Source organism: Oenanthe melanoleuca, chromosome 2 (genome assembly GCF_029582105.1).
Source record: "Oenanthe melanoleuca isolate GR-GAL-2019-014 chromosome 2, OMel1.0, whole genome shotgun sequence".
Lineage (NCBI taxonomy): Eukaryota > Metazoa > Chordata > Aves > Passeriformes > Muscicapidae > Oenanthe > Oenanthe melanoleuca.
The window spans coordinates 38,200,805-38,225,178 of NC_079335.1; the positions used below are offsets into that span (position 1 = coordinate 38,200,805).

The following is a 24,374-nucleotide window of genomic DNA, read 5'->3' on the forward strand; positions in this document are numbered from 1 at the left end:
TCTCCTAAACACACCTAAATGACCTGAAGTCCCACCGATCTTCTTTCAGCAGCGGCACTTCAAGGACCAATGTCCTCTGTCACCTTTTCACTTGTCTCCCACTTACCTATAAACCCAGATCAGCTTTACCTTTGTGTCTGTGTCCCGCACTGTGCAGAACACCGTGAGCAGGCCGGCTGGCCCAGGAGCGCTTCACCATTGCCAGCGGAGGGAGGCTCGATCCTCGGCTTGCGGCGGCTCCGCACCGCGGGTCACCGCGGTTTTATTTATTTTCTACTCCGTTTTCAGCTTCTACACCGCGGCACTGCCGGAGCGCTTTTACGTAACGCCTCCGCTAGCTTTATATAACTCGCTCGGATGGAAACAGTTAGGTACGCGCGTCTCCCCCGCCCATCCTGCTCCCTGTATCCAGCAGAACACCCTTCCTCCTCCTCTGGCCGCCTGGTTCAAGCCTCTCTTTTACTGCGGACGATGAGCAACCATTGAGTCTCCGGCACATTGTCCCGTCCCGCTCCGCTCCATCCCGGCGCCCCCATCCCCTCCCTCCCTCCCTCACGAACCGGCGGCTCCGCTGCCATGCGCTGTGCGGCAGCGCCCCCTGCCGGCTGGAGGGAGCTGTGCCCCTACCCGTGCCCGCGCCCCCCCGCTCGGCCAATCAGCGTCCGCCTACCCCCGCGCTCGGCCAATCAGCGCCCGCCTCCCCCCGCGCTCGGCCAATCAGCGCCCGGCTCTCCCCTCAAAACGCCCCCACCCGCGCGGGCCCACAGCGCTCCCGGGAAGGGCGAGCGGGGCTCGGCGGCTGCTGGAGCGGCCGTGGCTCTCTCCTTGCACCGGTGGCCCTCTCTTTGCCCCGCTGCCTGCGGTGTTGAGCCTCCCGGGAAGGGGCTGCAGGTGGACGAGAGCAGCGCCCAGTGAAGCTGTTAGCGCGCTTTCCCCTGTGTGTTTCCTAGTATAACTTGCCAGGTGTTTTTTTTTTTCTAAAGGTCGTGCTCCCCAAACTTCTCTAGATTGCCCTGTCTTCTTCAGAAGTGCTCGTTTGTATACGAGCTGGCCCCATCTTTGTTATGCTCTATATGTATTTTGTCCGCTCTCTGAGAAAATGATGGGCTTTAATTTTTGTTTTGTTTTGTTTTTTTTGGTTTTTTTTTGTTTTGTTTTTTCTCCCCCCTTTCCTTATAAGTTCCTTTGCAGAGAACGATGGCTGATGAGGGGAAAAACTATGTTTCCACGGACGTGTGTGATGTGTTGGAATCGGTTTCTTTTCTGAATATAGAGGGTAAACCTTCCCCCTTGGAGTCAACAGTGCTGCCTAATACAGAGGAGCAGCAGGTGTGGATTGGTTTTACAACGTGTCTTCTAGTGATGATGTTTTTTGTTTTTTGTTTTTTTGTTGTTTTTTTTTTTGTTGTTTTTTTTTTTTAAGCTTTTACAAATTTTTCTTTGATAAGAGCTGCTGTATTCTCTGCCCCAAGATCTGTTTGATTTTTCTGCTTATTTCTTATTGCTTGCATACAGGTCATAGCCTGCACCAAATGCAGATACATGGTCAATGCTATGCTAAACTTTGGGAAAAAAAAAAAAAAGTAAAGGACTTCAGCAATTGCAATTTTAATGTATGGGGACTGTACTTTTTTTTTAAATAAGCTTGAAAAATATATGCATCCTTGATGTGAAAGCTCATTAGGTGCTTGGAAATAAAAAAATATAATGCTCTGCTGTGCTCGAGAAGAAGATACAAAACCCAGCTATGCATTTTTAGAGGGATACATTTCCTGGGTGACTTTTCCTCAGGTGACTTCACTTTATTTGTCACCTGAGGAAAAGTCTGATTAGTACTGGTCATGACAATGCTGTGGAGAACTCTGGTAGATCCATCTGCCAAATGAAACATTGCCAAAGTAAAGACTGAAGCTCCTGGAGAAAGGAAGGAGTGCTGGGATCCCTCTGAAATGCTCCCTGCTAATATTGCTTTTCCTGGATGGGGAGACTGTTCAATAATGGTTGGGGGATGGAAAAGGCCACCTGAGCAACTGAGAATGGCTGCCTGGTTGTTACTGGGAGGAAGAGGAGGGTCTGGTGCCTGGGTGGTGGTAAGGGAATGCTCTCTTGAGGCTGAATGTGTCAGTCAGTGCAAACTGAACAAAATGCAGAACTATATAGCAGCTGTTAGAATAACACAGCTTGAATTCAGTACAGCAGGAGACCAGAAGGTGGAAGCACTGCAGTTTGTGCCTCTGATAGTGTGCTCTTAAAATCAAAACACTGGCTTTGTCATGAAAGACTGCTAAAGGGAGGGGAGTGGGAGGACACACACACACACAAAAAAAAAAGGGTTACTTAAGGACAGTCGAAGGTAAAGAAGCAAATAAAAGCTTAGAGTCGGAACCTGACATGAAAGGAAAATGTGAGACATTAATGTAAAATAGGAAACACTGTATCAGATATGTATGCTGATATGATTTGGGGCTGTTCTGTTTTAAAAGTGGCAATTACAACTGTGTTTCTTCTTTTTAATGAATAGGTGTATGAGCCTTTGAAAGTCTTCTTGAGAGTGAGGCCCTTTTCTATGGCAGAGCTTGAAAGCCATGAATCCCAGGTTCGTTGTAGAGCGAAGAAATAACATTTTTCTTCTCCCCTGAACAACATATAGTATTGTAAGGCAGAAATTTCTTTTACATAAGCCATGTATTGCCTCCACATGGAATTATTTGCCACTTGGACAGATGCAAGATATTTTTTTCTACCCCTGTGACTTTTAATAATTTATATGGTATGGACATGCATACCTGTAGCTCTTCAAAATTCCCCTGGGCATGTTATTTAAAAATTGGAGTCAACTCTCAAGATACAAAGGAATTCCATGGAAGAGATTGTGCAATTCTAGGCATAATTGGAGTATCTGACCCTTTAGTTTCTTTGAAATGCTTGATTAATTTCCTACCCTATCCTGGTGAGTTTCTGCTCTAAAATGTTCTGTACACTGTCAGATTCAGATGCTTTGGCATTTTATACACACACACATGTAGAAATGTTTATAAGTGCTCTCCTTCCCCTCATTGTGATCTCTGATGCAAAGAATCTCCTTTAGCTGTCTTTGGAGGACAAGGTCTCTGTATTATATCTCTCAGCCCTTGTCTTTGCAGGCTCTCTGATCAAAGAGAGGTCAATCTGAAGAGCTCTGAGAAGGATTTAATATTAGTTCTTATTTGCTTCTTGCAAATTGCTTTTAAAATATGTTTTCTTGCTTTAATCTACCAGAGTTGGAGCCTTTGTATTGTTTTCACTTGGATAATTCTTTCCCCCCTCTCAGCTTCCCTTTGCCTTTGCTTAGTCAGCTCTCCTTGAATGGTGTGTACTTTCACAGTGCTTCCAGTTTGGTAAATTCCACAGTCTGAGCTGGCTCCAATGTAAAGTGATTTGCAAAATCAAATTGTTTCATGAGTTGTTTAGCACATTCCTCTTTTGAGTGAGGCATTTCTTAAAAGCAGGGAGGAAAAAAGTGAACATTGAAGTTTGCACTAATTTTTTTGTTTTCTTGTAGCTCAGGCTGAAGTAATTGAACTTCCAACCTGTATAATCTGTTTTGCTTTGGTTAAGCATTTTTTCTCAGAGTCCAAAAACAGAATGATTGAAAGATCTTCAACATTTTCAGTGTTTTCTACTTTCTTCACTATCACCTGAATCAAAGATGAAAATGCTTGGTAACAAATAGAAGAAACCCATGCAAAACAGTTGAGTAAACCTCACTTCCAAATCATTAAATCAAACAGATCAATTTAATTTTTAGGTCTTTTATTCCTCCCTGCCATGCATTATTTTCGGGAAAGTACCTTTGTTCCAAATACATGGCACAAAAAAAGGAAAAAGTAGAACCCAAGACCTATTTCTTAGAATTATAGGCTGATGCTTTAAACAAAGATAATCAGCAGGTTAACTGATCAGTTGATGCTTATAGAGATAATGATTTATGGGAGTAAATCTTGAGAGTTCTGGGTGAAATTCTGTACTCCTGCCAGAAATTCTCCGAAGTCACCTGTGGGAAAGCAGGAAGTTGTGTTTTTTGGCTATAAATGTTGTGTACAGTGCCAGAAATGGAGTAGCTTCTGCCAACTTACCTGCAGGGTTAGCTGGGGGAGACAAGTGGAGTGAATTGTTACCAGCTGGCTTCCATCTCTGCAGATCTGATTACTTTGGACCTCTAATCTCTGGCTTCTATGGGGTTGGTGGCAACTGATGGCACATGCTGCAGACCCTGGATTATTCTGTAGCTGTCCAGGGTTTAGTGCATCAATATGACCTTCATTCCTGTCCCTGGTGATGTGGAAGAAATGTTCAAGACTGTATAGGTTCATACCTGGCACAGTGAGTAGGCGCTTGGTCTAAATTCAGAAAGCAGCTCCTTAGAGCTTCTCAGAATCACAGAATAAACTGAGTTGGAAGGATCATCAAAGTCCAACTCCCTGCCCTGCCCAGACAGCCCCAGGAGTCACACCATGTGCCTAAGAGCACTGTCCGAATGCTTCTGGAGCTCTGTCAGGCTTGGGGCTGTGACCACTTCCCTGGGGAGCCTGTTCCAGAGCCCAACCCTCTGGGTGAAGAATTTTTTCTAATTTCCAAGCTAAACCTCCCTGACACAACTTCAGGCCATTCCTTCATGTCTTGTCACTGGTCACCAAGAGGTCAGTGCCTGCCCATTCTTGTTTCCTCATGAATGAGTTGTAGGCTGCTATGAGGTCTGAACCAGTTAATTACTGGCATAGAGCTTCTATATCAGTTAATAATCAGACTTGTTAATTGAGGCTCCTAGGATCAGCAGTACTTCCTATGTACATAGCATACATGGATTTTTTGTCTTAGAAGTTCTGTCCAGTCTCTGAACATAAATATCTGATTAAGTTACAATCAGATGATGCATCAAGACATTAAGGTATACTGGGAGTTCACTTTGTATCTTTGGTAGCCAGTCTGGTGTAAAATAAATTTTCCTTTAACACTGCATCCTACATTTATCTAGCCAGGGATTATTTGGTAATTGAGAAATAGCAATCAAATTACTTGAAACTAATTCAGTTTCTTTCATTACTGGTAACACTATTTGTCAATCAAAGGACAATGTTTCAGACTTAATTTGGTAATTCTGCTCTTAATCTGTTTCACACTGAAAATGACTGATGTGGAAAAACAGTAGATTTCTATGTAATTTTGTTTTCATAGTGATTGTGCAAGCTGCAATCATGAAATAGAAGGGTTTAGAAAGTGTTCCCAAGGAAAAGTTGCTGGAAGGAATGCTAGTAAAAGTTTTTACCTCTTAGAAACCCCTGGAGGATTGCCTTGACTTTATCTATACTCTGGCATTCATGTGCAGTGAATATCTCTGTAGTGACATGCCTTGAGATGATATGTGTAAATTGTGGGACTTTTTTCAGCTGTGGTAAATGGGTGAAGACACTAGGCTTTTGGGGGGCTGTTGGAGGGGGTGTTCATTTTTTGTTTTGTTCAGATACCTTTCTCCCCGAATAATTTTATATTGTGTTTTGATTTACCTTGTCTTGTTTTTTAAGGGTTGTGTAACTATTAAAGATGCCCAGACAGTAATTCTTAGTGCACCCAAAGAGTCTTCTGCAATGAAAAACAGTGAGAGAGGGATTGGTCATGCTATGCACCGCTTCACCTTTTCTCAAGTAGGTAAAATTATTTCAAATTTTTTGTTTTGTTTTTTTTCACTGTAATAAAAACTGAATCTTGTATTTTGTCATGCAATGTGATTTTTCTTCTTTTAATTACATGTGGTGGTACTTGCCTTTTTTTAAAACAAAGACTGCTTATTAATTACTGATAAGCTGTCAGGAAAGCTGTATTACAATGGAGGTGTCTCTTAGATGAGACAAGGAAGCTTCTTTCCCAGGTCTGTGGTTTTCTTTGGTTAGATGCTACAGAAACTTATTGTAGGCACAAACTTACTGTGATTCTGCTGTTGCTGCAGATGATTTTATCTTGGAACCTTATGTTTGTAGGAATTTAGTAACTTCCTTCCTTTTGAAAGAATAGAAGCTTAACTGCTTAAACCTTCTATACTGAAAGTGAATTTCTTAACTTTGCCTACTGCAAGAGGTTCTGTTCTTACACTATCAAAAGATAAATAATTCCAGAGATTGAGTTATTTAGACCATTGTAATGCTGATTTTTCTTGTCAGTTGTGGGTGACTGGTGAAGAGTGAGGAGGGAGTTTTATATCACAGGCAGAGCTCTTGAAAGTATCCACAGCATGTACTCAATAGCATTCTGAGCAGTTTATTTTAGGAGTAGGAAAATATTAAAAAATGACTGTAAGCCAGAGTGCCTCTCAGAATTAAGCAGGCATCCTGTGAGAACCCAACAGAATCTGAAGGGCTTCAGGCAAGACAGGAAATTAAGCTGATGTCTCCTACCCAGCTTACTCTGAAAAATTAATAATTTCTTATCAGTACTTAATATTTTGGCTTATTCAACTTTTGTGCCATTTGTCACTCCTTGTTTCTTTCTTTCTTCCCCTTATCCTAGGTCTTTGGACCGGAAACTACTCAGAGTGAATTTTTTGAAGGCTCAACAAAAGATATTGTAAGAGCATATATTAGTGGAGTGAATGGACTGGTATTTACTTATGGAGTTACAAATGCAGGCAAGACATTCACTATCCAAGGTATAAAATATTTACATGTATAAAAATCAAGTCAAATCCAATGACAAGTTTACACAAATATCTACACTTAATTTTTAATTTTTTTAAGGGACTTCAAAAGATCTTGGTATTTTACCTCGCTCACTTGATGTGATTTTTAACCACATAAGAGGAAGACATTACCTGAAGATGAACTTCAAACCATATTTGAGCAATGATGTTAAGAAACTAGAAGATGAACAAGTTAAGCAAGAAGAAGCCTTAAAAACTGCTATTCTTGCATCACTGAAAGAGGTCAGTGACCAAATGCTTCTCAAAACTGTTCTGTAAGTCAGGAAGTTTTAAAAGGCTTTATTCCACTATTGATTCTTTATATATATAAAAATCTACAGTATGTATTCTTGGTGAACCTTGGAATAATAAGATAATTGGCTGGTTTTGGAGCTTGGGGTAAACTGGAAGAACTTTCTGCAGCACACAGTTCAAACAAAAAGCCAGAACAAAGCCAAATCTCAATTTCTAGAGAGAAGTCTCCTCTTTAGAGGAGCAGTTCTGACACTGTTATGTCAGTAGCCTTTGAAAAGTCTGAGAGCTACATGATCTATGTGAAACCTGGTTCTTGTTAACTGGTTCTTCTTGTGGTTCAGGTTCCCAGGCTGGACCTTGGTGCAGTCATTCAAATGCTTGCACTAGATCAGGAGAGATGATGGCACTCTCTTAGCAGAGACAGGGAGAGTCCCTTTTGGTGGAAGAGAGTCTAAAGGCAGATTAAAAAGTTTATAAACCTGTGTTTATATAACTTCAAAAATAAACTTTGATTCAGTAAGTGAAGTGAGATTCCACAAAATGAATGTCCTGAAAGGATTCCTGTCTGCCTTAGGGGATCCTATGTGACTAAGGCTGGGCTCTGAAGACTGTAGGTAGAATAGAGAAGTCTTTACTGTGGCAGTCTCCTGCTCTTGTTATCTAGTAATTTCTGTTTCTGAGGTGAGAAACTGTCTCACCAGAAAATGGGCATCCATGTATTTGGGACTATTTTATACTTTTAAGTCCAGATGCAGTTTGCTGTCAGATTGCTTTTGTTCAGAACACTTTCCTCTGAACTGTGATTCTGTGCATCTAATCTCAGAATGCATTAGGCTCAGCTGGTTATCATTCAAAGCAACTCTAAATTCTGGGATATATAGAAATTATGACTGAGTTTTCTTTTTTCTGTGGTCTTTAATACTAACCTTGTTTAAGTATTCCAGTTAACCCTGAAAAAATTGACTCAAATTCATATGTAAAGTTCCACTCTAAATTCTGTTGCTTAATTTAAACCCTGCAACCCCAAACTTTGTTTGGTCTGAGCCTGGTTAACTCTTGAGGAAATTCTCAGATGAAAAATTGGAAAGATTTGAAAGATTCCGTATTTATTTTGAAAGTGTCTCTGAGTATGTGTATGCACATGTGCATAGAGAATGAGGGGGTCAAAGAAAAGTTGAGATGGTTAGGAAGATAGTAAGTAAATACCTTTAAAAATGTTATGGAAGCCACTGCCTTGAAAAGAGGAACAAGCAGGAACCCAGGGTCTGGAACAAAAGGTCAATATCTTATTTTGAAAATAACTCTATAAAAATATTTCTTTCTGTTAAACCACACCCTGATTTACTTATAGTTTGTAACTGAATGTTGCAGTAGGTGATCTAGATGCTGATGCACTGCAGTGAAAAGAGAACAATGCTCCACCTCCAGGAAGGGCAGGTAAAAATGCATCAGGAAACCATTACATGACAGGACCTTGTTTGTGTGTTACAATGCTTCCATAGAGATAATCATTGATCCTCAGTTCTGAAGCTGTGCTTCTTGATAGCTTGTGAATGAATGGCATCACTGTTTGGATGCTCTCTCAAGCTGTAATCTGAGAGCAGATACGATTTGGTGGGCTTGGCTTTGTTTTTTTTTCTGTAGGCTCGTTTCCCAGGCTCAGTTTACATGTCATACAGAAAGAGCTTGCTGTTCCTTTCATTCTCCTGGTTTTAACTGCTCTGAGTTACTGCAGCACTTTGTCCTACTCTTTATATTCTGTATGCAGCTCTGCTTCAACAACTCTTTCTTAGCATGGTTCATGCCCTCTATTTTCTTCCCTTTCCTGATTCTCTTCGTGGAATTAAATACTGATTTTTACTGGATTAAAAGGTGCTCTATGTGCATTCCTATTCCCACCTGTTCTTGTATTTTCTCTTGAGTGTCAGCTTCTGTTGTTGGCAAACGTCAGTTCCTGTTCCCACTTGTTTTCAGGCAGTCATCTGAACACTCTTTTCTATATTTCATTTGAAGAGCAGTGTAGCAACAGATAATTCAGTTTTCTCAGAATACCTTTACAAAAACTTATGTACAAGTAATGTGGTACTGGGTTTTCTAAATTCCACTGCATTTTTGACATGCATGGATGAGATACCGTATGTGTCAGTCTCATATCCTGCTTGGCACTTCACAAACAATGAATAGGATCTGTGTTTCTCTAGTATTTGAAGTCTAGCCAAAACACAATCATATAGACAGTGCAGCTTTTGCAAAATGGTCACTTGTATGATTTGTTGTAATTCTATTCTATGCTATTTATCTTTAAAATGGAAGATCTCAGAATATGGCTTTGTGCCTCTCTGTTTGTAAGAATTCTGGTTTGGATATACAAGTGGGTAACATTGGCATCAGCAATCAATCCATGATCAAGTTAATGCTGCATTTGAGTAGCTCAAACACTAAGGTTTGCTTCTCTGGGTCTGTTTCCTTCTACTGTAGGATGACTCTCAGGAAAGAGAAATCAGGGTGAATGTCCTGATTTACAGGGGCCTATAAAATATGCAGTGTAGAGGTAGTATGTAAAGATGCTGGACTCTAGTGGGAGTTACCTCTGGAAAAACTAATGTAATGAAGTAGTAACTTAAAGGCTATTCTTTGGTGGATCTTGGCAAGTTTAAAACAATTCTCTTGGTGTAAAGAAATTCAGCAAATGTCTGTATTTAAAGAAGCTATGCCATTGTTTATTTTTCACAGCCTTTTAGTTCTTATCTGAATTAAAGCAACACAGTGTTGGTTTGTCATAACTTAAGTCCTGCCACTCTGGCAGGTAGTCCTGGAGGAAACTTCTCCAGTTCTTTTGGATGACTGAAGCACTGTTCAGATTTAGTCAGTAGCTCATAAAAGCATTCTGGGCTGTTGTAGGCTGACAGAATCCTTTTTTCCCCTAGGACTCTGAAGTTAAGTCTCCACTGTTAGCAGCAACTGACCACCAAAACTGGTTGCTAGGAGTAGCAGCAAGCAATAATTCTTGTGATAGAAGGAGCATTTATTGATTATAATTCAGTGTTGTCAAAAGCATTTCACTTTCAGCAAGGGTGGCCTAACACTTAATATTACTTCAGTATTTAAATCTTAAGTACTGCAATTGCTGTGTTTTTAACTCCTGCTTTTCTCATCATCTGTTCATGTGGATTTAATAGTCTCTTATTTTCTCAAGGAGACAGAAAGCATCTCAAATACTGCAACAAATTTCTGTGAAGTGAAGTTGGATTCTTCTTACTGCGCTTCCGACAGTCACCCTTCTTACTCCCTAGGTAAAGTGGAAAACTGTTTTGTGGGGGAAAAACATAATATGAATTAAGAAATATTAGTGGGCAACTACCAGTGGATACTAAAAAATCCCTATACTACACTGCAAAGTAATCTTGACCAAATTTTTGTCTCTTTCATCTGGAGAAAGGGTAACTATATAAGAATATTTTGGTAGTTTCACTCCTTTTGGGGAGAAGATGGGGGACTTAGTTTTGCAAATATAATGTATAAACTGCTGGAAGTCTGTGATACAGCAAGACCATCAGCTTAGAACTTGGGCATATTCTTGTAACAGATGACTGCTGAGAAGTTTGAACATTTTTGGATAAAGCTGAAGTTATCTGTGTGTATCTAACTGTACAACATAGATGTATCTAAGCCTTCTCCTTTTAGCAGATTCTATAGGTCCTTTTAAAAGATTCTATATACTGATTTAAAATCTGTCAATGGGATGATCTTTGAACTCTTCCTCTCTTTTGGGTTTGCAGAGAACTTTGTTCCACTTGACATTCATAGGACTAATATGTACCAAAGAACACAAGCATCTGTGTGGATTTCCTTTTGTGAAATTTATAATGAATATGTGTATGACCTATTAAATATTTTATCTGCATCAAAAACTCAAAGGCGCAGAGTTTTAAGAATTTGTGAGGATCAAGGAGGAAATTGTTACATTAAAGGTAAATTATTTCATGACCTAGGCAATTTCACAGAATTTCTCTGATGATCAGAAATGTATGTGAAAGATCTCTTTTTGCAGATTTAAAGTGGATTAATGTTCAGAGCACTGAAGAAGCCTGCAGACTACTAAAAATAGGAAACAAGAACCGAAGCTTTGCCTGTACTAGAATGAATGAGCAATCAAGTCGAAGGTTTGTTCCTCTAATTATAAGCATACCCTGTCCCTTTTTAGGGGAAGGGAGGGGACTTTAGAATATGTGTGAAATGAACCACTCTTCAACAGCAGTTTAATACTTCCCTTGATTATTCTGGTTTTTTTTATTAAATTCTCTCTGGAAGAAAACTAGGAGAGACTTTGACTAATAGTAGCTGGACCCAAGTTACTATTCATGTCTTTGGACAATCAAAAAAGATCAAATCACATTCTTTTTTGAGTGCCATGCAAATGCTTGAGTCTTGGCAAGTGCTAGTGGTGCTGAGTGAGACTGGCTGTGTGAGGATGTTGAAGGAAAAGCTGGTTAATTTTTCATAACTGACATATAATTCTTGAAACCTGGAGCCTGTCACTAGGGGCTATAGGAATGAGGAAGACATGTTATCTTGCAGTGCTGCTAGATTTTTCTAAATGCTTTTAGATTGCTGTGTTCAAGCTGAGCTTACTTTGTATCTTAAGAATTAAACCCCTAGCTTTTTACCCAGCTCTAGACAGGGATCAGAGAGAATCTGGCTCTTGATGGAGTGAGAGGAAACAGAAGGCTGTGTCATTTCTATTGAAAGTGCCTCCTTTCTTGATTTTAATGACCTCTTAATAATTTGTCCTGTAAGCGTGGAAGTGCTGTGTTTTTATTTTTAGCTAATACAATCATAGTGTTACTAAGTCTTGGTTTTTTTTTTCTTCAAAAAGCAAGAGTTATGTTGCTCTGTATTAGCTAAAGACAACTGCTGTTAAATTTCATGCTCTTCTTACAGACTTCTATGCCTAGAATGCCCACTGCTTAAGGCATATATTAAAGAAGTTTGTGTGCTGTGCTTCTTGATAAATCAGAAAAACTGGGCATTTCTGGACTTTTCTCTTTGGTTTCAGACAGCATGTCCACTGCCTGTGTAGTTTGTTGTCTAAACCAGAGATACTGATTTTCAAGTGTTACAAATTCAACCTTTTTGGAAAACAGAATTATTTCAAAACCAAACAAGTAAGTGTGAGTGTTGAAGTAGGCAAAATTACAGGACTGTAGAACTTGAACTTATTCCCTTCTCCCCACCATTTTTTTCTAAGTTAGTCCTTCAGATTTGCTGACTTTAGGTACTGCCTAAGGTTTTCTATATGCAGTGGCCACATGACTACTCACTCGTCTTTTGATCCATAGACTTTAGTGAAGTGGCTTGGTTTTTTTTCTCCAAGACCGTTTGTAGGCTTCACAAGCTATTTTCCCTTTTTCTGTGTGGAAAAAAAAGTCATAAAAAACAGTATTTATTGCTGCTTTTTGCTATTGAATGAATGCATTGCAAAAGTAACTAATGTATTAAGGTAACTAGTGAATTAATTCTTGTCCTTTCTTCAGCACTGAGCTTTCTGTAGCGTACAAATTTTTGCTTTACTTCAGGGACTGCTTAATTTTCATAGCTGATTATTAAAAAGAACTTCTTTCCATTCCAGTCACAGTATATTTTCCATCAGACTGCTCAAGCTAACTGATGAGCATCAGCCACGTGTTCTTGGAGTATCAGAGTAAGTGAATGCTTTGTGTGATTACCAAGAACGTAAATATTTTTGAAAAATTAATAAGGTGTAAGCATGCCAAACTGGTGAACTTTCTAATAATAAACAAATTTTCTGAGAGTTGAGCAGGAAATCAACTCCACTGAGTACATAAACTGACTGGAAGCTCAGCAGGGACAGGAACAGAAGTGTTTCCCTGTCTCTAGGTTTTTGCTGGAGCAACTCTGTCAGTAGTGTGTAAATTGAGGAAAATGTGTGTTGTCTCACATAATGGGGAGGTGGTGGCAGAGTAAGACTATGCAGCACCAGACTATATGTCCTGGTAAGCAGAATTCAAGTGTCTGGGTGGTAGAGGGTGATCTCTGCAGCTGGAGGGCAGCAGTTGATGCTGAGGGCTCAAGGTGCAAGCTATACCAGTCTGTCTTTCTACTCTGGGACCAGATTAGATTTTATGGGTTGAATGTTTGTGACAACACATTTGCTATGCTCCTAGAAAGCAAATTAAAATCTATAATCCCTAAAGAATGCTGGTGACATGGTCTCAGACTGCTCCATGGTCCAATGGTAGAGGAAGAGGGAATCATCAAATGATTTGGTTAAAAACTGTTCTCCATTAATATAAAATGCTAATGCAATAAAGTCCTTACAATTAAGTCTCTGCTCTTTTATGGTTTAGAGGAAGCAGCCTAATCTTCTGGCCTGAAGCCATACAGATAGCTATTTTGGGATGGTGTCTTTTTTTCCTTCTGATTAATTTAGCTTGATACAGAAAAATGAAGACAGCCTGTAACAGAATGTTTTAGTTCAGTCCTAGCTCCTACTGATTTCTCTCATCTCTGAGTAGAGATGGTAATAAATATACCTCACTGTGAGATAACACCTTTAAATGTCAGCTGTTACAGTGATAAATGCTCTTAAGAAAAGAACTTGAGAAAATGACTGCATCTGTATAGTTTTGCTGTTCTGTCTTAGTGCATCCCCCTGGCAAAGCTTGCAGCAGCTATTAGGTGAATGACAGTGTTTGTATGTTGCTTATGGAAGAAAAAAGATTTTCATCTTGTGCTGGAAAGGATAAAGAACATAAGGCTTTCATACATTTGAAATACATGCCTGAATAATTTTTATAAGACTTATTCAGCTGTATGAAAGGTTATGGTCTTATGAATTATTTTATTTAAATAAATATATGTATAAGTGAGTAATGGTTTTGTCACAAATTATCCAACTTCCAGAGCTTCCTGTATTTCAACAGCCTTCCTAATATAAAGTTAAATTTATTGAATTCCTTGATTATCTAATGTGATTTTCTTACTGTCCCTCATGGCACAATAGGTTACAATTCAGTGGTCTGAATTTAGTGGCACATAATTGCTGTAGCCAAGAAAAGAGCTCTGAGATAAGCTGGGAAGGACTTCATGTGTATGTTCTGGATAACTCTTTCATGCAGGTTGTCTTTCTGTGACTTGGCTGGTTCAGAGAGGTGTAATAAAACACATGTCTTTGGAGACAGACTGAAAGAAGCAGGAAATATTAATAATTCTCTTCACATCCTTGGAAAGTGCATTGCAGCATTGAAGCAAAATCAAAACCCAAAGTAAGTGACAAGTTATTTACATGCTAAGTTTTAGGTGGAAACACTAAGTATCCCCTTTATGTTTCTGCAAGCAGCTTGCGCAGAGAAAAATGGAAATCTACAAAATCTTGTAAGTCTTCTTTATTATGTCACTGAAATGCCTGCAAAGAATATTTTCTCCATAACTGGTGTTTGTGGAGAGCAAAAAAAGACAATTTGCAGCAAACTACCACAATTTTTTTAGTGTAGGTATATGAATAATACACTTCCTGTGCAAATCTCCAGTTTTGTCTTCTTCCCTTCCACCTGCAAATTATACAGGTAGATTCATCAGGCAGCTGGTAGATAACCTGTACTTAGCTTTTGGCTTGTTGCACTCTCTGCTTTGGAACACTAGGGAACTGTGATGCAGACACTCTGCTGCTTTTACTTTTAAATATTTCAGTTTGTTTAGGAAAGACCTTGCTCTTTGATGTAAAATAACAGGCTTAAATATGAGCATCCTATTGGCTCCCTTTCCTAAAGGAGAGAAACAAAATTGAGGCAAGCTACAATAGTCCACAATTTTAAAATTTTTATTTCATAATTTTTTTTTTCCCTTCCTGAGGATGAAGCCAAGCTATATTCCATTCAGAGAGAGTAAATTGACTCGTCTGTTTCAGCCATTTTTTTGTGGGAAAGGCAAAGCTTGTATGATTGTAAATATCAATCAGCATACTTCCACATATGATGAAACACTGCATGTAATGAAATTTTCAGCTATAGCCAGACAGGTAAGAATGTATCTACTTTCTCTGCTAGTCTGCTTTTTATTTTTTTTCTTGTTACTAGTGATTTGTGAAGTGATCAGGTTGGGTGGATTTGAGTGTGATTTGAATTCTTGATTCACAGTATTAGTTCTTCTGCATGTGGCCTTTCTCTAAAAGGCTTCTAGTAGTCTTGCCCATCTTCAAACCTATTTTATTAAGAAGTTAAGACAACTGCAGGTGTCTGGATGTTCAGTTCTACACCACTGATGTTCTGTGTAAAACATAAGGCACTTTCAGATATGACTGATTTATACCATAAATCTGAGCAAATGCAGGATTGCAATTAAAATTTTTCATTAATTGCTTAACCTGGGTGCAGTTAAACATCCATTACCACAAGATGAGTTGTTCTCAACTTCTTGGGCAGTTGGTGGTAGTAAAAGGAATATCATCTTATTTTGTAGTTTAGATGAGATCTTTTGCAACTGCATTGCTCCCATTTGGCTAAATGCAAGTAATGAATAACAAAAAAGTGTCTTGGCAAGCTTTTCCTCCATCTCCTTCAGTACCCCTGGGTGGGTCCCATCCAGTCCCATAGACTTGTGTGTGTCTGTGTGCTGTAGTAGGTCAATGAACCATTTCTTCCTGGGTTATGGGGGCCTCATTCTGCTCCCTGTCTCAATCTCCCATTAAATTCAGGACTTGGGGTTGATGTTTGACCTTAACCTGATTCAAGTTCCCTGGAGCTGCTTCTTGCAGGGAGTGGGATGCTGGGCTATGCTGTGTTTCATGGCAGAAATACTGTAATTTTTTAGTCTGGAGCCACAGATTAGTTCTGACTTGTTATTACAAATCTGTAATACCATGTCTAATATGATCTCAGAGAGGAAGATTTTTCAAATTATCTTCAGGTGTGACTTCTGTTATACTTCTCTGATATGTTGTCCTACGACATAGTTACTTAAAATCCTTGTGTAAATAGCATGAATTACTGAATCCTGGTCATGGTATTTCAGGAAGGAGCAAATATTGAAGGGATTTTCTGCTTTTCATTAACTTTGCAGGAAACTGCACCAAAACCCTTATATTTTAGGGGAAGAGAAACCACCTGTCTAGACAAGAATGCTAAGTTTGCCAGCAGATAATATTTCCATTTTCACTCTTTTTAGGGTACTTTAGTCTTATATTCGTATAAGGATTATGTTATATTGATAGATTCTTTTTTTTTTTTTTTTTTTTTTTTTTTTCTGCTAAAAGGCATGTAAGCTTTTGTTGACATTCATGTAATCATTAAATATTGTGTAAATACAACAATGCATTCATGCCATTTCTTCCTGGTATTCTGATACCTGCAATATTGACAGCACTGGTAAATCAACTCTGGATTTTTCAGGTTATCCAGACAATCCTGCCCAAAAATTTTGGTTATTTTCCACCAAAGCTAGTTGGAGGTGATGGCAAACCTATCATGCACTTTGATGCTAGCACTTCTGTAGAGGACTTTGCTGGCAGTGCTGAAACCTCTGCAGAAGAGGAAGTGGACATCACCATTCTGAGTCATGAGGTAAATACATGTCTACATAGAACTGCACCCAAGAAAGCAATTGCTATTGGTTCTAATATTGTTTTAGCAAAAGAAATGTGCTGGAAGCCACATCAAATGGGAAGTTTAAGTTTCTGTTCAGTGTCAGACTGACTAGACTTATAGTGGCTTAGTTCAGTGCAGTTGTGGAAGGATGCCCTGTGGCTTTTCTAGTTAGGTCAAGTGCTAAATTTGGAATTCAACTGATTGCCCAACAAGAAGATCAAGGAAGCAGTACATATCTTTAAAATAACACAACTTAGTTTTTTGTGCCTTTTTTTGTTTGTTTGTTTTTTTGGAAGCAGCAGTAACAAATTAAGATGTGCATTTTAAAAACAAAGATATACAATCTAATAGCAATAAACTGTAAAAATTAGTAGGCTTTGTTGTTCTGTGCAAAATAATATTTAAATGCCAAACGAGAAGTAGATTTTTTGATAGTGAACACTGTCAAGATGAACACAGGATGAATTTGCAGTAGAAATCCATGTTTGAAAATATTTAAACTTTGGTGCAGACCCCCAGAAAACATAGGCTTGTAAAAACTACTCTCTGTGGAAGGCTGGCTGTATGAATATTTTGTTTGAGATGCATGTCAATATGAGTTTCAGTCTTGGTTTTTTGAACTGAAATATTTTAAATTTAGGAGCTTTTGAAAGCTGCAGAGGACTTAAAGGAGAAGGTAGCTGCAGAAAGGCAAAGTAAGCTCTTTCTGGAGGTGAAGATCCGTAAAGAGATGGCAGAAGCAATGTTTCAACAGCTGTTGGAAACAGAGGAAGCCTGGAGGCAAGTCATGCTGCAGTCTGCTCTGAGACTGAAGGGATTCCACATGTATAAATGATACATATGGATGTATATACAGATATGTGTATATTCAGGACATACCTATTCATCTTATTTAGAGAAGATAGGGCAGTTTCAAAACCTCTAAAGGAGAGAGAAGGAGCATTAAACTTGTACAGATCAGCATCTTCCCATTTACAATAAAAAAGTAATGCTGCTTTCTGTTGAACTTTCCTCAGTTTAATTTGTAATTACAGGAGTTGTCCTGGCTTATTATTACTACTTAAGATCTTTGAGGGCACTAGCAGATGTGGAAGATTGTTACAGGTACCCCACTGAGAGTTATGATTCTTCTAAAACATTCACTCTGTCATGTTAATATGCATGCATGTGCTTAAGGTAGTTTGAACTGTCTCTCTTCTGAGCTCCTCTGCATGACTCATGAACCATTGTTAGTTTCTCATCTTAAAAATTGCTGTGGCTCCCTGCACTGATATTAATTTAGGATTTTTTTTTTCAAGTCCAGATTCCTCAGGTTGAGTTCACTTCCTCTTAACTTCTTTAATTCAGTTGCCTGCTCTTTGAATCATTAACAAAAGTTAACACTAGGTTGCCAGCTGAGCACATTATGGTTTAGCCCCTGCACTAGCTTTAAAATTGTTTGGCTGCCTTTAGCCAAACACATGAATTAGCATTGATGCTTTTTCTCTATTGATGTTCTGCATCACTGATGGGGCATGTTTGACAGTAATGGAGTACTGTGTAATACATTGAAATAATAGGTGGAGAGAGACTTCTCACAAGAGTATGTAATGACAGGGCAAGGGGGAGTGGACTCAAACTGAGAGTTGGTTTAGATTGGTGGTTATGGAAAAGTTCTTTAGTGTGAGTGTGAAGGGGCATTGGAAAATGAGGTTGCCCAGAGAAGTTGTGGATACCCCATCCCTGGAAGTGCTTAAAGGATGTGTTGGAAATATCTAGTGAAAAGTATCCCCTCCTCACGACAGGGAGTTAGAATTAGATGATCTTTAAGGTCCCTCCCAACCCAGGCCATTTTATGATTCTATGAAAATGAATTTGGTGTTTATCCTAAGTGGGGGAAAAAAAGGAAAACCAACAAAAACCCAAAGTGAAGATGCCACCAGGATATATGCTTCAAATATAACATTTAAATGGCTGTGGTCAATTGTATGGTGTATTTTGTTTGGTTTTTTTTTACTGTTGTTAAATGTGTGTTCTTCTATAGAACTTTTTTTGGTACATGCCAAGTAGAAGTTACACTTTGTGCAAGTCTGTAGGATCTTTGAGGTTAAAAGGAAAAAAGTCTTTGTCTCATTATTTCTGATTAGAGAAAAAGCTAATACTCTCAGTTGAATATATGTAGTGAAATGTAATAGCTGGAATGCAAACATATCACATGTAACTACCATGTTCTCTTCAGCAACCGCTTGGAAGATATGAAGGACAGTTATGAGGAAAAGCTTGAGAGCAAATTTGAAATGTATAAAGAGGCCATTAAGAAACATGCATATATGTGTGCAATGGAACAAATTGAAGACCATTATGTTCCCATAGAAGAATTTCTAGCTGAACAAGAGAAAGTTGAGGTATGACTTGACTAATCTCTTATGTTCTAATCTCTTAACTGTAAATTTAACTTTTCTTTAACAGAATCATTCTGCGATTTTGAATGCAGCACCAAACAAGGAAAATAACTAGCAGTTCAGCCTTGCTGTTCTGTGTTCAGTGCTCACCATAAACATACACATGTGCTCTCTCTGGCACCACCTTTAGTACATGCCCAAACCTCTTTGAGGGCACAGTTCAGTTAAATCCAAGTTGTCTTTATCTTTGTGGTGCAGTGATTGGCACACCCAGGGGAATGATGTATACAGGAGTCTGGCTTTCTAGAGATCTTTGGAATCCTAGGATGGAAGAGTGATGGGGAATTTGTTACAGGATAACTATTTTAATTATAACTGATCTCTGCTCTGGAGTGGTGGAAGGACTGTGGGATAAGAAATTGATGAGAAATCAAACTTCATGCAGGAGAGAACTGAATCTTCTGACTGTATTTAAACACAGAATTTCTCAGAGTTGGCAATAGTAAGTTGCTGCTCCTTCTGCAATGCATCCAGGTTAGCCATGAGCAACTTAGTATTCTAACCTCTGCACAGGTGGTTAAGAGCATCCAGGCAGCAGATGAGCCCTGTGGATCTTGTTGTTTTCAGAAGGTTTTTAGTGGAAGAATAGAACAGCATGGTGTCCACCAGAGGAGCTTTCTCACTGCACTGGAACTGATTTGACATCCCACTCCATGGATAGGCAGGTTCCCTTCAAGACACAAGAAGTGGGTTTCTCTTGTAGATTGTAGTATAAAAATATTTCTGCTTCTACAGCTCTCCATTCAGGTGCTGACAATCAACACCATGTTATGTAGTGGCCTGTGTTTTTCCAGCTCCTTCACATTTGTCTCTTTTCTTCACTTAGACTCTGTTTCTATGTTCAGTTAAATCCTAGCTATAGACCATATTAGAGTGGTCAAAAAGTTTTAATAGTGCTCTTATGCTGACCAAGAGGCTGCATAAAGGAGGATTCAAAGAACAAGATGCTTTTGGTAGCAAGTCAGATAAGAAACTGTTGAAATCCCTGAGATGTAGAAGGGTTAGTTGACAAAGGAAAGCACAGCATGAGTGTAAGTGGGCAGCTTCAGAGAACCAGAATGAGATTAATAACTTTTCTTGATGATGCCACTTGTTTGATTTCTCACTGTGAAATTCCACCCCAGCAATCTGACAGATGCTGGAAAAGAGTTTCAGATTAAAATGTAGCTCTATGAAGTACATTCTTCCTTAGTTAGCAAGCTAACTAACAACAGTTTTTAGCACAGACACACTTAAGTTTCTTTCTGCCATATGGTTACTTTTAATGCAGCTTGGAAATCCTCAGACTTAAAGAGTTGACTCCTGACTAAAGGAACTTCCTCTTAGATTGCTTTGTGACCTGATTGTTATCCCTTACTGTGATTTCTTAACCATAACCTGTGAAATAATTTAAAGTTGCATGTGTGTGTGTGGTGTAATTGAAGGATGTGCAGAATTGCATCAGATCAAGGAGAAATGCAGACAAATTCTACCTTTTTTTTTTTTTCAGGATAGAGAGAGAAAAATACTGCAACTGGAAAGACAACTTGATGAACAATCAGGGAGGCTGTTGGCTCTGGGAAGTCTGAGCTCAGATGTTCCAACTACTGGAAATAACATGGAACAAGGTAGGAATGTAATTTGAGAATTCAAAATTCAGTTTACTTCTGGTAATGTGCATAAGCAAAAAAGTTTTTCTTTTACCTATAGATCTTATGGACAGAACAACGAAGAGAGCCACTGAAGTATTGCAGAAACAATGTGAAGAGAAGGAAGAGGTAGCTCTTGCTTAGTATTTATCTGGGGATAATGATTGTAAACTCTGTCATGGTCCAATGCTTAAAGATGTGCATTGTAGACAAAAGCATGAATATTCCTGCAAATGGGCATTGAGCTTATAAAAAAAAAGCCTTTGCTCAGTTGTGAATGACTTTTGCCAGAGACCCTTCTGGCTTTATTGTGCTCAGTAAAAACATTTGCTACTCTAACAAGTCATGGTGAATGTGGTGTGAGTTGGAAGTATGTTTAGCCTTGTGCTGGAATTTATTGACAGTATTGCTGCCATGACCTCAGAGCTTTTCCTCCTGAAATGCTTCAGGCTTCTGCACAGGGAAACAGTTAGAGAATCTGGTAATAGTTTCATTTTAGATCTAAAATCAAAATAATCCCTTAAAACACTATCACCCTAAACTTAAGTAAATGTGAATATCTCTGTTATTCAAACAAGAACTCTGTGCTCTGAATACCATATAGAGGTAGGAATTATGGAAAACATTAATTTTTAAGTATGCATTTTTATTCTATGCCTTGAGTGATCTTTTTGTAAGGATAGCTTGTTTCCCATGTTCAAAGATGGGGAGAAGGGAAGAGGTAAGTCTTGCTTCCTTCTCTAATATCAAATATGAGTAGGGATTGGAGAAATAATTCCAGCTGGTTCTAATAATCCATGTAAATGAAAAGCAAACTTAAATCCCTTTCTACTGAGAATACTCCAAAAATAACTTTTTCCTTACCAAGTTTAATGTCTCGTGCTATGGCTGTAGCATTTGTTTTCCACTCCAGTTTTTGAGATCTCCGCATAATTTTTCCCATGTCACTTTCAAATTTTGGTGAAAGTTTGGCTTTTATGCTTGTTATGAGTATACAGTTATTGATTGTTTTATGTGGCTAGGAAGTGTTAGATTGATGATATTAATTCCTGGCAATAATTCAAGTGAGAATGGTTTAAACCAGTTGATTCCATTGGTGCCTTTCTGCTGCTTTGCCTCAAAGGTGAGTGCATATGTGACTTGTCATTCACTACTTTTTTTTCTTCCCATTCAGTCATTAAACATGGGCAAAGGATGTGAGTGTTTTAGCAACTTTGTAGAAGTAAATTAACAATAACATCTATTTTTCTTCAGAATTTATTTTACCTCTTGGGGTTTAGGCTTAATCCATTAATATTCCCATCAGGAAGGTGAGGTCCCTTGTGGAAACTGTGCTCCAATTCTTTATATGAATAGTGTTAATGAGACAGAAGTGTTCTTTTAACTGCTCTTACTGAAATGGAGCAGGCTGCCCCAGATGTAGCTTAGTCTGTGCTACTGTTCATTGATTGATAGGTCTGTAAATCAAAGTAGCTTCAAAACAACAACCTTTGAATTCTCCAGCTGCATTTTGTCACCTGAAATGATGAGCTGGGACATAGGAAGTTGAGACAAGCAGACTTTCTTATTTTGATCTTGCAGTTTGCACTGTTTTAGTCATAAACAATATTAATGTAAAACATGTTTTGAACATCCATGTGTATGGGCTTTATTTGCAGCTAATAAAATCTCTGAAGTTTAAAATACAGAAGCTAAATGAAACCCTGCTAGAAGCTAATGAAGGCTACAGAAAAATGGCAGAAGAAAACAGTCAACTGAAGCACACAATCATGCTCAAGGTTAGTCAATGATTTAAAAGCAACTTTAATATGGCTTACATCTATAGTTGTACTGGATGCTTCTGCATCTTTTTACATGTAAAACCACTGTTAAATTAGCAATTTGTTTTGATGTTAGCATTTTTTTCTGTGCCTAAATACTGGATTATGAACTCAGAGCCCTTGAGTTTCACTACTTGACTCTGAATCTTGTAAGACAAAACTCATTTTTCAACTTAAGTGATAGACTCTGTCAACAGGGCAGCTCTGCTGACAAAGCCTGCTAATCTGAAGATGTCATGAATTATTGTCAAGCAAAGAAAATACTGCTTAGAACTCATCATGGGCCATGTAGCTGAGGCAGGCAAGGTGTCAGTGCACAAATGCTGCTGCAGCAAGGCCTAAGGATCTATGGCTTTAGAGCCATACTGACAGTCCTGCCAGAGGTGGCCAAACTGGATGAGAGATACAGACAGATAAATTGTTTAATGCAGAAACAGACATCTTTCCTGCAAAAGCAGGGACTTCCTAAGGTTTACAGCATCTGAGCTCAGATATCAACTAGATTCCTAAACAAAAAAATTAAACTTTTGAACTCTTGGCACTTTGAATCTGCAAATCTGCAGGTATAATAACTGCTTAGTGATGTCTTTCTTTGAACATCAGATAATTTTCTGCATGCTTTTTAGTTTAACTCTGAGACTGAAAATTATTTGACTTGAACTTTTAAATTAGAAGTAACCTTCCTATCCATTCGTAATAGGAAGGTGATTTTTGTTAATCACAGATTAGAGAGCGTGTTTAATGATCTGTATTCTGCCCATTGGAAGCATTTATTCTGTCCTGGTTGGCAGACTTATAAGAGTTTTAATTTGGCCAGTTTTGCTTTCAGAAACTACAAGGCAGGAAAGCCACCTTTATTTGGTCCCTAGGACAACTTCAATTCCTTGCATGGTGTGGCTAATTATTTTAGCATGAGCCTCTTAGTCAGACTTGGTCTCTAACTAGATTTTATGGCCCTGTAGTTTGCTGGGTTTTTAATTTGATGTAATTTAGAGGAAATGGGTAGTGAATGGCCATATGACATAGTAATAACAAGGGTGTTTATGGGTTTAATAAACTAATGTGAACCAGAAAATTAACTGCATGAGACACCATGCAGTGCTCACATCCTTAACACAGCCTTATCCTCATAGGATCAAGAAATGACCAGTCTTCAGAACTGGGCTAAACGTGTTCTTGAGCTTGAAGAAACAGTGTCTTCCCTGCAAAAGGAGCTTGGGGAACAGAAAAAGCATTTCTTTGCAGAGGAGTCAAAACAGCAGAAACCCAGGAGAGGTTTGCTGGCTAACCTGAAATCCACAGTAGCATCCACAGCTGGTACACCTCTTGGTAAAGGCTGGGGGAAGTATGAAGAGGCTTCTCCCATTTCAAGAAAAAAAGTACTGTTGCCTCATAAAGCAAAAGAATAGTATTTCATAAATCAAACTGTGCAATTACTGGGCTTCTTTATTAGTCCTAAACTGTTGGTAGCTCTTTCTCACTCCTAGATGCCATCTTCACTGTCATGTTGACTGACAGAAAAATGTTTAATACAGAACTTCTTTAATTGAATCAGGGTTGAATTTAGAGCTATAAAAGTTTGGGTCTAGACATGTACTTCTACTGTTGATATAGGGTTGTGATTTGAGAAATATATATATTTTAATTCTGGAGTAGCTGTTATCATGGTCTTCTGTACTGATAAATGTGTGGCTCATGCAAAGTGGGATGTCCCTCATCTGCTGTTCACTATGTTTTTATGTTATTTTATTTCATTGCTGGAAATCAGATGGCTTAGTTAAAATAGCATAGTTCTTCAGTTAATAATCTGGTTTTGACCTGGAGACTCCCTTCTTGGTCCCTTCTTGGGACCAAGCTAGGAAAACTGCTACAGAAGGCAATGAAATGCAATCTGATCTGGCTCCTTGCTATTTTGCAGA

At 38.7% G+C, this 24,374-nt stretch overlaps 1 protein-coding gene across 1 annotated transcript; it reads left to right on the forward strand.

The window, feature by feature from the left end:
* Positions 1 to 576: 576 nt before the first annotated feature.
* On the forward strand, positions 577 to 24,299 carry LOC130248772 (kinesin-like protein KIF20A). The gene is given in 21 exon segments (XM_056482781.1): positions 577 to 862; positions 1,181 to 1,329; positions 2,522 to 2,596; positions 5,562 to 5,681; positions 6,541 to 6,679; positions 6,768 to 6,952; positions 7,033 to 7,138; positions 7,306 to 7,313; positions 10,161 to 10,262; positions 10,746 to 10,935; positions 11,016 to 11,127; positions 12,594 to 12,665; positions 14,104 to 14,250; positions 14,837 to 15,002; positions 16,372 to 16,542; positions 17,207 to 17,346; positions 18,785 to 18,950; positions 20,497 to 20,614; positions 20,697 to 20,764; positions 22,294 to 22,413; positions 23,589 to 24,299. Coding segments are annotated over 21 exon segments (2,916 nt in total). The 3' UTR covers positions 23,865 to 24,299.
* The last annotated feature ends 75 nt before the right edge of the window (positions 24,300 to 24,374 follow it).